General features: G+C 35.1%; 1 protein-coding gene across 1 annotated transcript in view; it reads right to left on the bottom strand.

Annotated features, from left to right (window-relative positions):
- Unc13c (unc-13 homolog C) overlaps positions 1-15039 on the bottom strand; it is a 541194-nt gene that overhangs the window by 89675 nt on the left and 436480 nt on the right. Inside the window, exons 24-26 of the mRNA XM_074065986.1 lie at positions 13148-13236; positions 7517-7666; positions 1988-2111 (exon numbers count right to left, since the gene is read on the bottom strand). Coding sequence (XP_073922087.1) covers positions 1988-2111; positions 7517-7666; positions 13148-13236 — 363 coding nt within the window. The remainder of the gene's footprint in view (positions 1-1987; positions 2112-7516; positions 7667-13147; positions 13237-15039) is intronic.

Genomic DNA, 15039 nt, shown 5'->3' with positions numbered 1-15039 from the left:
TCCAGAGTGGTTGTACTAGTCTACATTCCCACCAACAGTGTAAGAGGGTTCCTTTTTCCCCGCATCCTCGCCAACACCTGTTGTTGGTGGTGTTGCTGATGATGGCTATTCTAACCGGGGTGAGGTGGAATCTTAGTGTGGTTTTAATTTGCATTTCCTTTATTGCTAGAGATGGTGAGCATTTTTTCATGTGTTTTCTGGCCATTTGAATTTCTTCTTTTGAGAAAGTTCTGTTTAGTTCACGTGTACCATGGCTAATTTTGATCGTATTTTATTGCCAGACCCTAGCACAGTGCCCAGTATTAGAAGCACAAAGACTATTTATTCAATGAAGAAATGAATGAATGACTGAATGAGTTAGGTTCACATGTGGAGATCTCAATACTAGGAAAGACCTTACATAGAGAATGAAATGCTATATGAAACATTTCTGCTGTGACATGATATATATCTCATATTCTTAAAAAATTGTGTACTAAAACTATTAAGGCTTATGTCAAAAATAACAGTGGACAAGGGCATCAAAACTTATATAATTTCATTACCAAAGAAGTATCAAAAATAATAATTGCTGGGTGTGGAGGTGTGGCTCAAGCAGTAGAGTAAGTGCGAGGTCCTGAGTTTCAAATCCGAACAATGCAATAATCAATCAATCAATCAATCAATCAATCAAAGCAGCAGAATAAAATTGTGAGGGAGCTCCAAGCATCAAGAGGGTAGGGGGTGGGAGTCTGCCGAGGGTGCAATCCTCTGCAGTATATCTTTCTGGAGAGTGAGTCTATGTGTAGGTTCTCTCCCTTTATTTTCCTCTAAAATAGGTCTGTGCAGTAGCCAAGGTGAGAGATCTTTCCTTTTCTGCTGAAGTTACACTTCTATTATATTCCAGAACTTCTGACCAAGGGAAATTCATATATACACCAGTCCAATGTCCAGATTATATTGATATCATTCGCCTATGGCTCAATTACATGAAACCTAACTGGTGTTTCAGAGATGTATTATGTACTGCATTAGAGTATGTTTGTGTATTTGTGTATTTATATATGCAATTTGCCACCCATACATGTGGGTTACATAAAATTAAGGCATGTAGTTTTTGCATTAAACAAAACTTAAAGTAAATTTAGATTTTATTGATCACTGGCAATAAATCAACTAAAATACATACATCTTTGTATAAAAATAATTTATAAAATTCCAGTAGATAAGTAAGGACTGAGTGTGCATAATTAATGGTGTCAATATGCATTTTAGTTTAGTGTATAATTATTCATTATTTGTAGGAGCTTATCTTCCTCAGTCATGGAAAAAGATATCAATTACTCCATAACTATTGCTTGTTATTTTTTTTCTTGCTTGCCTAAGGACACATGAATGGGAACGTCTGGCTCTGTGTAGCCACTTGACCATCCTCTAACTTTGCTGTCAATTGAGCTTTCTGGTTCTCTTTCATTTTGCTGTGTGTGATACAACCATGTTCTTCAAATCCACTAATGTCTTCTCCATTAATGTCCAAGTGGGGAGGTAACAGATGAAAGCATAATGGAAAGGTGAAAAAGATTCCATATTGCAGTGTTGGAACTATCTTTGTAAGCTATAAAATGTAAGAAAGAAATACATTGGCTATCTTCTATCCTAATTCTATTTCTCTGTAGGTTCACAGTAAAATTAAATTACAAATTATATATGTAGACCATATAACTTACAAATTGAACTTTGACACATTTAATAAGAGATGAACGTTGGAAAGCAAATGTGCCAGTTAGCTGCCATTAACTCTATTTAAAATTCATTTGGATAGAAAAATTTAATTTGGTCAATCATTGTAAAGCAATTGTATATTAGAAACTTTCATTTTTCACATTATTACAACCTTTTTTTCCCCTAAAATTGATTTAATTAGTATTTCATCTGGATCAAAACTATTCATTTAAACAAAGGATAATTAGATGGGATATTGAAAGTCAAATACACTTTAAATACTTACTGTTTGATCTGTCAGAGGAGGGAGAACAATTTGCTTTTCTATTTTGTTAAGAACTAGTTTCCATAGCTCTTTTAAAACTCGCTTCAGGACTGTTTTCTCACAAATTTTTGCTGAGAGACTTAATCTGAAATAATATTAGACATAGTCACTTTTAAATCTCATCAACATACCAAGTAACTCAATCAGAAATTTCAAATTAACTACTAAGACCCAAATACCTGAAAAATTTCTATAATTTTAAAGGCTAAGTTCTGTTTGCTGAACAAGATATATAATATCAAAAATATTTAATCATACTATGCATGAGATAATTCACTGTATTTGGTAGAAAATGAGATCAGAGAATTTATTTCCTATATTATTCCCTAAGAAAAACACCTTTTAAAGCATACAGAGTAAAAATACATTTAAAGGCAAAGGATGTCTTTATTCATATGTGAAATGACAAGGGCAATATCTGAGATTAGTTACTAGGGTTTGACAGACTGGTTAAGAAGAAGAAGGCAAGACCAATATTTTTCACCCAGTATTGGAGCAGAGGGCAGATTCCTCACTGCAACAAAAATCAAGGTTCCCAAAGTATGTAACTTTCACCTTCATCCCTGGTACTGCTAAATGCCCTTGTTTGTGGTCTATGACAAACACCAAGGAAGGACATTTTTATCACTATTGGGCAGTGAACCAATATGACAAAGGGATATCATTTCATCCAAGAACCAAAATTTACCAATTTGAGTAGGCCTAAGTTGTTCCTTACAAGTTCCTCTCACGGTGAGATAACTGTATGACATTACCCAGAATTTGTGTAAGCCCTTATACAGCCTCTTCTTTAGAAGCTGCTGTTGTAGGTACTTCTCATATTACTATAACCATGTTAGAAATGAAACATAGGGTAGAGAGGTTCGGGTGTTTGCCTAGAGAAGTAAAGCTAGAAGGTGAGATTCAAAGTCAGGCTGTCTTTTTCTAAGTCCCACCTTCTCTATGATGAACATGTTCACCTAAAAAGGCCCAGCATGTTTGAAGGCACAGTGATGTATAAATGTCAAATGTGCTCTATCATGACGTGACTTGTTGAGATTCCTTTAGCAATAGTCACTGAGAGCTAGAGTGGTCCTGCATTTCAGGGCTGTCTCACTGACTCTCCTTCATGTTCTGTCTGCTTTTGGGCTCAGAAATGATAACCTGGGCACTTGTCCCGACAGGCTGAATTGACTATTATTCATACTAAAAGACATGCATAATTAACACCAATAATTAACATTAATAACAACTATTTAAATAATTAAGATTTAAAGCTACTCTTTAAAAATTTTTTATTAGCATGAGTTAATTGTACAGAGGTTTCATTGTGATATTTACAACATGTGTTGAATGTACCTTCATCAAATTCACACCATCTATATTACTCATTTTAACCTAATTATATGTATACTCACTCTTTATTTTCCCCTCCTTTATAATAGATTTTGGTGGGTTTCATTGTTTTACATATACATATATATATATATATATATATCCCTTCTCATCCTATCTACTGTTCCCCACCCCAGATGGTCCCTGTTTTTACAATCATGTCATATTTCAGTTACTCTTTAAAGGCATGTGATATGCAAAAGACAGATTTCCAAGATATATTTTCATGTAGAAGTGTTTCTACTAACACTATTTTATATTGAAACCTAATATATAAAAATACATGAAAACATCCTCCTGTAGATGAAGACCCTGAGGCACACTCATGGAACTTCAGCTCTGGTAGCTTGGAAACCACTGTTGGGGGGTAGCTTTTCTAGCTTGCTGGTGAATATTCATGGCATAGACAGAGTAGAAGCCAGCAGAACAGCAAAGGGTACCCTCAGAGATAGTCCTAGAATGACTTGAGACACAACAAATCTGCCAATTTTGCTGTAGACATGTGAGGTCCACTTTCGAATGGGCTGAGTTTAAGAATTGATCGCTTTTGTGGTTAGCTCACGTACTTGGCATGCTAAATAACCCTGCTCGGACTGGAAGGAGTAAAATCAGGGACATGTTTGCAGCTCTTCTTGGGGTTTCTGCTAGTTGGAAATGGAGTATACAGTTAATTTTATGGAACAGTGGGATCTTGATGAAGAAATGTTTTATTTAGAGAGGCTGCAAAAAGAGAGTCTATGCATTTATAAAATATTGTGATTTCAGAGGGGATTTTCTCAAAACCATCTTGAATACTATCAGCATCCAAGAGTTTATTTTAAATAATAGAAAATAAAAGGGAAATCTAGCAACTGCTTCCTTAATACAGTCAGGGTTAACTAACTTGATACTGCCAGCCAAAAAGCATATATTTTACAACCTGTGCTATCTAGATTAGCTGAACGTAGAACCAATTAACCAGACAATTTCAAATGTCACAGGCAATAAGGACTTCCTGTTATATAATTGATCACATTTTCATGAAAATTTACCCAGGTCTCTTCTCTCCCCCTGGGATGCTTTGCTCTCATTTCCACACATTCAGGTCCTATCCACTTTTAAATACCTACCCCAAATGAAATTTCTTCTTACTGTGTGGAGAGATCACTTTATGCTTTTTATGTGTATTTGTGTTCCTTTATTATTTCTTCTCCTAAATTAGCCCCTTGAAAACAGACACGTATCTGGCTTTTTAACTATCTCCTCCAAACCATGGCTTTAAATATATTCTGAATTAGTTGTGAGAATTTCTGCAATTTTCCTTGTCATATATAATACCTCTTTCAAAAAATTTTAAGCACTGGCAATTCATGCCTGTAACCCTAGCAACTCAGGAGGATTGCAGTTGGAAGCCAGACTGGGCAAATAGTTCACGAGACCCTACCTTGAAAATACCCATCACAAAAAAAAGGGTTGGCAGCGTGGCTCAAGGTATAGGCCCTGAGTTCAAGCCCAAGAACCAAAAAAAAAAAAAAAAAAAAAGACCCAAAAATTAAGTCACCCAGGATGGTGGCTCATATCTATAATCATAGCTGCTCAGGAGGCAGAGATTGGGAGGATCAGAGTTTGAGACTAGAGGGGAAAAATTAGTGAGACTCCCCACCCCTCATTCCAACCAATTTAAAAAAAAAGTTGGACATGGTGGCACTTGCCTGATATCCCAGTTGTGCAGAAAGTACAAATAGGAGCAGAGTGGTTCAGGCTGGCCCAGGCCTTAACAGTGAGACCCTATTGGAAAAAATAACTAAAACAAAAAGAGATGGGACATGGCTCAAGTGGTAGAGCACTTACCTATCAAGCACAAAGCCCTGAGTTCAAACACCAGAACCATCAAAGTATGTAACTAAGTAAATAAGTCACTTTCACACATTTTTAAAACTTATGGATTCTTTTCTGTCTAACCTCTTTCTACTAAGAATGATTAAAAAGTAGCATATATGATAATGTAATTAGTATAATTCAAGTAGAAAATTAGGATTGAGTAAAGTAAGAATCTAAATGCACTGACAATAAGGGTCAACTTACTTTTTCTTGTACTCTATTTTGCAGGTGGTAACATGGATTCAAAGTCACTCAGCCTGCTGTTGGAAGTGTCAGGATTATTTCAACTTTCTGTATGGTCCATGAATTTCAGTTACAGAATATATAAAACAAATAGTTTTACCATTAAAACATTATTTGTCTCCAAACTACTGGCTGGAGTTCTGTAAATGAAAGGCCTTCCTGCCATCCTTTACCACTGCATTCACAACCAAATGCCCGTGCTTATAGTGATTCAGTTTTGTATTGTTCAAGAAGAGAGTCATGTAACACAATGAATTTCTTTTGGGCAGGTTTGTTTTTTTGACACTGGGTTTCACTATGTAGCCCAGACTGGCCTCAAATTCATGATTCTCCTTTCTCAGCTTCCCAGGTGCCAAGATTACAGGTATGTACCACCATGCCCAACTATGAGATAAAATTTTCAAGAGAATGTGTAGGGACTATATAATGTGAAGAATAAGGGACAACAATGTGGTAAAAGTCTGCATTAAGGAACTAAAGACAGGAAGAAAATTCTTTCTCTTTCTGCCTTTCATTTTTCATCATTCTTTTCTTCTTTCTTATGTACACTTGCCTATTCACCTACCCATTCACTGATTTCCCCATAGAGAACAAAGAATAAGACTGCTTTTTCTATCAAATATTGAAACTGAATTGATAAGAACATTAGTCTTATAGATGAAGTATATTATAATGAAAGGAAAGTGGAACTAAAACAGAAGTCATAAATGTACAGAAGAGGTTCTCCCTACTAACACTACTGGCTTTGTCTTCAAAGAAGAGTATTACATTCCTTTTTAATCTTGGCATTTTGTTATAAATTTGCCACAACAATAAATAAGATAACATACATAATCTGCCATATGTGACATGGGTCCTTCCATAGGTTTTCAAATTATTTTTCTCTTTTACTTTGAGTTCTGGTTTTGAGTAAAAGGGTGAGGATACCTCACCTGAAATGCCTGGGACTATCACTGTTTTTTAAACATTGGAGTATTTTCAAAGGCTTTACCAGTTGTGCATGCTTAAGACAAAAATCTGAAGTCTGAAGTGCTCCAAATTCTGAAACACTTTTTTTTTTTTAAGTGCTGGGGATCAAACCCAGGGCCTCATACATTCTAGGCAAGTACTCTACCACTGAGCTACATCCCCAGTCCCAGAAAATCTGAAACTTTTTGAGTCATGTTAGCAGTCAAAAATTGTAGGATTTTGGAGCATTACAGATTTCAGACTTTTGAATGAGGGATGATCAACCTGCATCCCTGTTCATGACATCATATCTCTGGTTGTTTAGACCAATGATTCCTAATTGTGATATGCTTAAAAATATAAGTGTCTTGGATCTCTACCTCAAACTTACTAAAACTAGAGCAGGGACAGAGAAGAAACAATAAAAATACAAACAGACCAACCAACTAATGAACCATCCAACCGTTTTGTTTAAGAACATTGTCTTATTTTGTCATTAAGGCCTCCATTCCCACCCACTCCCACCACTACAAGATTGAAATCCTCATGGCACCAAGGATTTGATTCTCTTTCTCATCACTTTCCACACCTGGAATAGGGAATAAGGTTTGATGCCAATAGGCATTCAGTGAATAGTTACTGTTGGTTGGGTCAGGCAGCTGTCTGTTTGCCTCTCAGCTGAATTCATTCTAGTCACATTTGTGTTATTTTCTTCTTCAGCAGAAGTCATGACATGAAGTGAACTCAGATACTCTGGACTCAATTCTGTCTTTTTCTACGTCCAGGAGAATGCAAAAAAAAATGTTATCTGAGGAAAATGGAATTCTAAATCTCTCTTTGCTGTAGAATAGCAACATCCTAGCTACCAACATTTACTTCTTCTCATTTTTCCTTTACTGTATAGAATAAGTTAAAAGTGAGTTATTCCTTAATAAATTAATTTGTTTCCATGGAAGTCCTTTTAAAGCTGTCATACATGAAACAGAGCATTTTTTTTTCTACCTAATCAGTAGAATTTAGGAATTTCTGGCAACCAGTAAAGATAAAACCAGATAGAAAACTTACGTTTTGTCCAAGAAATCCATAAGTGGTCTTAACACAATCTCTGCATCCATTGCTGCACTGTTTTTATTAGACACATTATTTCCATTTGCTCTCATTTGATTTAGTTCAAAACTCATCTGCTTTATACACTCTTCAATTATAAGCTGGAAACTGAAAATAAAGAATATAAATTCTAGCATAAAAAAAACAGTTTGCTTGAGTCTGTTTGAATTCTACCCTAAGGACTTTGATGTGTTTCAAATGATATGAGTTCCCTTGTTCACTAGTCTTCAAACTTAAAGTACAAAACATTTTGTTGTGATGAAATCTGACTTGCAATGCTTGCATGCAAGAAAAACAATAGTGTTACTGTTCAGGGTGAAGCAATGTGAGTGGGCACAAATTCAGCCTCCATCTCCGACAGTAAGAGCTGGAATGCTTTTCTGGGTATTGTTTAGAGAAATGACTGATCCAGAAAGACTGTCAGGATCTACTCTTCACTTGGCTTCTGCGACTCCACACCCTCTTGCTCTCTGCCAGCCTCACTGGAGGCTCTTCCTCAATTATCTGGCCTCTGTTGGAGTAGAGTTGCCATAAATATGAGTAAAAATAGAGTGCCTAGTCCAATTTGAATTGCAGACAGTAAATATTGTTTAGTATAAGTACGTCCACATAATATTGGGGGAAATACACTAAAATTATTTACTGTTTATGTGAAATTCAAATTTAACTCTATTTTATCTGACTACCCTACATTGTAGTATTCTGGGATTGATCCTTGGACCACTCTCTGTCAACAATCACTTCCTTAGCAATCACAACTGGTCACATGGCTTCCATACAACTTTGTACAGTAATTTCACAATTCACATATGCAGATATGACTTATACTCCAAATTTCAGAATACTTTATTAAACTAACTGTATAACCTTTGCATTTGGAAGTCTAATGAGTCCTTTGTACCCAACATCAGAGCCATCAGCAAACTTTTTTAAAGTATCCCAAGTCTAAGGACTTACTACTTACAAAATGTACCCCTAGACCAACCAATCACTATCTTTCATCTGAACTTGTGCAATAATTTCCTAATTGTCTCTATGTTCAACTTTGTACAGATATCCTTTTAAAATAGATACCAGATCATGTTCCTTCTTTGTTAAAAATCTTCAATAGCTTCCAAATCCAATTATAACAAAATCTAGAAGTATTCATGGACTATAACAGCCAAGAGAAGCTGGTTAGGTGATCTCAGTGATGACACTCTTGCTGCTATATTCTCAGCTTCACTGTAGTCCAGACACCATCGTCTCCTTGGTGGTCTTGGAAAGCTCTAAGGATGTATTTACCTTAATGCCACTATTATGTCCCTCAGCCATGGAAATTATCATGGCTCTCTTGGTCTCTCATTTGTTTGGGTAATATGTCAAAGGTCACCTCAGAGAAGTCTTCCTTGAACACTCAAACTGAAATGATATTCCTATCATTCTCCACTCCCTAACCATTTTTCTTTTTTTCTTAACTGTACTGTCCATAATTTGACACACTATACACATTTAATTTATTTATTACCTCCCCCCCCACTAGAATAGAAGCTTCATAAAAGCAGGGACTTTGCTTATTACTACATGTCCACACCTTGGCACAAGGTGCTACACATGATACAAAGAAATTGGTCAAGAAATACTAAGTGTATTTAAAATTGCAAAGAGGATAGATCTTAGATTAGATTTTCATCATGTACACAAATGGCAACTCTGTAGAGGATGTGGTGATCACTACATAATGTAGGCATATATCAGAACATCAAGTTGTGCACTTCAAATATACACGATTTTGTGTATCAATGATATCACCATAAAGCTATTAAAGAGGAAATATTGGTTGAATTTACCAATGGGTCATCCCTGTCCTCTTGTCTATTGCCTCACCACTTGAAGGATTCAAATATATCTGTGAAGAGTAATCTTTTGTGTTGTCTTTCTACATTCTCTGTATCTCCAGCACCAGTTTTGGTGGTTCTTACCTACGCAGTGGCAAATAGCAAGAGATTTAAATAGTGGAGACTCTTAGCATCACTACTAAGATGTTCCACAAAATATTTTAATATTCCCAACAATAGGAGTAATTGCAACACAGTACTTGCAGGCATGGAAAAACCACATAGGAGAATGATAGGAAATGGTCTAATCATTGGAATGGTAATGAGGAGAAGGAGGCTACTCATTTCAGTATTGAAATCAAGCCAGTATCATTCTGCTCTCTCACAATGACTGCACAGTTAATGTTATTTGGAAAATATCCGAATGCATTAATTACTCAAATTTTATATAGGGGCGTAAGAATTTTCACTACATAATGCTTGTATTATGCATTGAAAAGAATATATTTATTCATATATATGCATTGCATGAATATTTTAAAAATATGTGCCCATTACCATTCTAGATAACTGAGAATGCATCAATGAACAAAACAGGCACAACTTCTTGTTCTTGTAGCACATCTGAGAACTTGTATTTTAGTATTTACATTATGGAAAGGTTAGCCTTTGTGAAGTATTTCATCTTTAAAGTTTTTGGTTTCACCCAGTATGTAAAAATCTTCAGTGGGCTTAAATAATCTCAACTTGGGTATTTTTCTTGTTCCTAGCTCTTTAATAGCAGGCTTACAAACACATTGACCAGTGATTTTGGGATACGTTCAAGCCCTGATTCTACTTCTACTATTATGTTTGGCCTCTCTTAGTCTTTGGCTCCTGACTTCTTGGTTTTCTTTACTGCTTAACATACCATTCTCCCCTCTTTAGACTTTTTGTGTTTGGTTTCCTGATCCTTGGATCTCAGTGACCCCTACTGATGTGGCTCATTTCTTAATTCTTTATATTTATCTGGTTCAATGGAATAAGCACTTCCAAGCTTTCATTCAGCAGATTCAAATCCTTGACCATTTGGCTTGAATCAGGCTCATGGAAGAAGTGTTCTCAGTGAACAATGGAAAATGGAATTCTACTTTTGTCTGAGTCCAGGGTAAACCAACAGCTAGACCTCACCTTTTGTCTCTATTTTGTCTTCTACTAATCTTTTGTCTCTATCAATTTTTAGTAATTCACCTAAGAAGCTTTTATTTTTCTAACCACTTTTTTTTGGTTGAAAAAGTCTTTATTAGCTTCAATAAAAGTCACACCATTAAAAAAGTCACATAGACTTTTTAGGAATCCAAGGAGCCAAACACTCACAAAGAAATTCCTATGCAATAGTTCTGAATTCTTCATTTATTTAATCCAGTCAGCTCTGGCACTAAACATACTGGTAAAAGAAATATAGTAGGTCAAAAACCAAAGTAAAAAATATGTGTATAAGCAGAATCTGAGTGGCACAAGTTTTTGAGATTTTTAAATCCATCTGTAAGAACATCTTGAATATATTAATTTCCAGGTAGGTGACCTGTGAGCAGTCAGGAACTCAAGAAGGCAGGTTTCAAATCTGTGGTTTTGTTCTGGATTTACTACAAAGTCAACCTAAGAACTGAAAATAGGAGAATTAGTGTTTTTTAAATAACACAAAATCAAGTTGACTTTTGGAATTAATTATGTACTTATTTCTAAAGCTCTAGTTTGCTAATTTAGAATCTAAGAAGAATAGGATCAGATTAAAGTTACTACTTTGACTTTGCAACACAATCGCACTGATCATGTCACCCACCCTGTGTGTGATGTATCATAGCAACAGGATATAATAATTTTTGTTCTTATAAGGGAAGCACGACATGTAGCCTGTTTACTCTAGCAATCTGAATGACTATAATTGAACAAAGTACCAAGTTCTTTCCTACATTTAAAAAATAATGAAGAAATGGATCCTGTGTAGTCTTAGGTTTTACTATCTATGCTAAAATATCTGGTCTTGCTAAATAAAGCAAGGACCCTCCTAATGGCATTATTCCTTCCATTATAATTGGAGTTTATCCTGAGTTTTTCAAATCAGAATTCATATTTTACCTTTTGTAACCTGAGTATTCCTCCCTACAAAACAAAAGCACTTGACTCATCAAGATGGTGTAGATATTTTACAGAAAGTAGTTTAAATATATATGCTAGTTTCTATTCTGTTTAGCCATCTTATTTCCCATAAAGTTCTGAACACTTCTAGCTATTCCTGGCCCCTTTTTTCTCCCCTTAACTTTGCTAAATAATCTGTCTTATTGCCTTCATAGCTGAAGGCAACCATCCTTTTTGCTGACCACACATTAAAACATAACTAGAACTGAAGCAAATCTGAACTGATTGAATCACTAAGTGTCATCTCAAGTCAGAGCCAGTGAACCCCCACATCTTTGGAACAACTTCTACCTCTCTAACTCCAGGTAAATAGAACCTTCAAATTGCTGATTAAAATTCAAGCCAGCTAAGCAGAATCATGCAGATCAACTGACAACATGGAGCAGAGGCAGGGCAACTGCCCTAAGCTCAATAAAGCAAGGCTATTCCAACTCAGTGCCTGAGCTGCGAAGTTGGGTTCCATAAAGATGGTGCCACTTGGTTTAAGGGAGGGATTGAGAACATACATCTAAGAGTCAAGCATGGGATTTTTCTTTTCTCTGCTTTATTCTTATACTTGAGAACAAATATGACTCTTGAAGTATCTTTATAATCTTTTTGATCAAAAGTATCAGTAACAATATTTATCAATTTTTAATCTTTCTAGCATACAATATGTGATGAGTAGTGTTCAAAGAGATAGTCCCTACCTTAAGTGCAGTTCTTAATAGTATTATTGGAGAACTGAACACGTGGTTTTAATTGATGTCAATATTGTTAAATTGATGTCGTTATTGTCCAAATAGAACAAATTCCATATTAAACTAATGAATCTCTTCAAAGATGTATTTTTCATTTCCTATTTTAACACTTGACAATGAAATGATAGTTTTCCTTATAGGAACCCAACAAGGTTTATCTAGGGTGAACTTCTATTTCTTTAGCACTATTTCATAGTGAAGCCAAGTTGACTTTTTTAAAAAAAGAAAAAAATGTAGGTATGTCAGTATTTTCCAAACCCCTGCCCATGAGGTAGTATCAATCAGATCTCTTTGTTCTACAATATAAATACAAGCAACATTATGAAGAAGAGGTCACACTAAGGAGAGGTCACATACATGAGAGGGAAGGTAAAAGAAGGAAGTTAAGAAGGTGAATATGGTTGTTGTACTTCCTATACAAGAATGAATACAGAATTTTTAAACCTTTTAAAATCACCATAAGAAAGGGAATACAGTAGAAAGAAGAAAAACAGAGTAGATGAACCAACTCAGGTTATAATGCATATACACATGGAAATGTTATAGTGAAACACCCTGTATAGCTATGTTAAACCAAAAAAATGTCATTTTTAAAAACAGAAACAGAGAGCAGGCAGGCAGGACAGGTCCTGCCTGGGGGATGGGGTGTCAGTGGGATGGGGGAGGTGCAGAGCTCTAGGGAGTGTGCAGCCTGACATCACTTTTAAACCATGGGTTTATGAAAGACTTTTCAGAGGATATGATTCTTAGATCAGGTCTTAAAGTTAAATGGATTTAGCCAGTCAGAGTAACAGCATTGAGATGTAAACAAAGCTATTAATGTTATTTAGATAATAACTACTTAAACCACTTACCTTTCACCATAAGTGATGCTGAGCTCATCCAGAACTCCATTGAGTTTAACTTGAAGCTCTTTTAGAATAGTGCTAGCTTCGGGGTCTAGCTGCAGAGAGACCATAAGCAATATTATTTTAGAGTTTTGAGAAGCATGCCTTTGTTTCTCTTGCAAGCATTTTGCTTGTAATATGGAAAGTTCAAGCACTTTTTTCCTCTTCTTGTTTTGTGCAATGGTTAGAAGCTTGTGAAGAAACCAGGAAGGTTTTTGTACATGAAACAAATCAATTGAGTTGCATGACATGCTTACAAATAAGAGCTAGAGAACAAGCTTTTATTGGCCATAGCCATGGAATGCAAGGAATGACAAAAATATTCTGTAGAATATGAAAATTTAGTAATTTATTCATGATTTGTTATACAGTAGTTGAATATATAAAATACATTTCAAATAGCCTGATTAAATAAAAATGCAGATAAAATTAAAATTTGAGAACAGGTTCAGTATCCCTATCCAAAATGCTTGGGACCTGAAGTGTTTCATATTTTTTCAGATTTTGGAATATTTGCCTACTTTACTGGCCTAGCTTTTGCTACTCACAATTCTGGAAACTGAAATGACCCAAAATTTAAAACTTTTTAAATACCAACATGAGACTCAAAAACAAATTGATTTTGGAGCATTTTAGATTATAGAGTTAGGTATGCTAAACCAATACTGTGTTGTGCCTAGTGGAAGGTATTTTCATATTTTCCCAACTTTAGAACTTTATATAATAGGATAAACAAATTATCTAAGTACTTCCTTGCTTCTCTGGAGATGACAGGCTGATTTCTTTTCTGAAGTATCATTTATAATCAGCGTTTAACATTTTATTTTTATTTTCTTTAAGTATTCAATTATTTATACCTTGGAGCTTAGCTGGTGAGTGATTTGGGGGCAAAGATAATCAGATTGAGATAACTTATTTTTGATGCTTGATTTTACAGTGCAAACTTCAGAGGCCACTTTTCACCTGATTTGTTCTCAAAATAATGCCAGTAAATATGAAATAGCCTGTACTATAAAAAATACAAACAATAAATAGACCTACTGATCTAATAACTTGAATGTACTTTTGCAATTAAAGATCCTGATATTAATGGTATTTTTGCAAAAAAACGGGGCTTTGATTATAAAAAAAAATCTTATAGTGGATGTATTGTATCAAGCAGAGGAAAAATTCACATGAAGGCTAAATGGAAATAGTCCCCGAAATGGAGATATAATTCTTCCTTCCTTTGAACCTTTGGAAATTTAGTTTCCTACCATTAGTGTGTATAATTCTTGTACAAACTGCTCTACTATTGAAAAGAACATGAGATGTCAACTTTGAAAGTAAAACAAACTAAAGCATACCTTATTATAGTTATGTTTTATATAATGAGAGAATCTAAGAAATATATCAAATAAATGTACACAATATCAGTTTAAACTCCTGGAATGTGGTCCAGGACCAAGAAGTGTCCTAATGAGTTTATGCTAGATGTTAAGTGCTACATTTCTCCAAGAGAACATTGTGAAACTAAGATACTCTTAGCAAGAAATACTATTTAAATATCTCAGTAGCTGGATAGCTCTAGGTTTTATTGACATGACTAAAAACATTGAAGTGAAAATCAAACATTGAGACTTTTTATATCAAAACAATGATCAGTGTCAATTGAAACTCAAATCCAGGTAATTTTTAGGATTGCTTAGTTTTTATCCCACACTTACCACCAATATAAGTCATCCGGACTCTGTATCTTTTATCTGACTCTAAAACTAGTGTCTCACTCTTCTTGTCTACAAATCACAGGCTATCATAACACAAAGAGATTTCTCTGAGAATGGGAAAATTAGAACACTTCGAGTCTTATACTTTCTGAG

The sequence above is a fragment of the Castor canadensis genome, chromosome 2 (assembly GCF_047511655.1).
Source record: "Castor canadensis chromosome 2, mCasCan1.hap1v2, whole genome shotgun sequence".
NCBI classification, from domain to species: Eukaryota; Metazoa; Chordata; class Mammalia; order Rodentia; family Castoridae; genus Castor; species Castor canadensis.
Note: the sequence above shows the minus strand (reverse complement) of the source record. Positions and strands in the feature narration are given on the sequence as shown.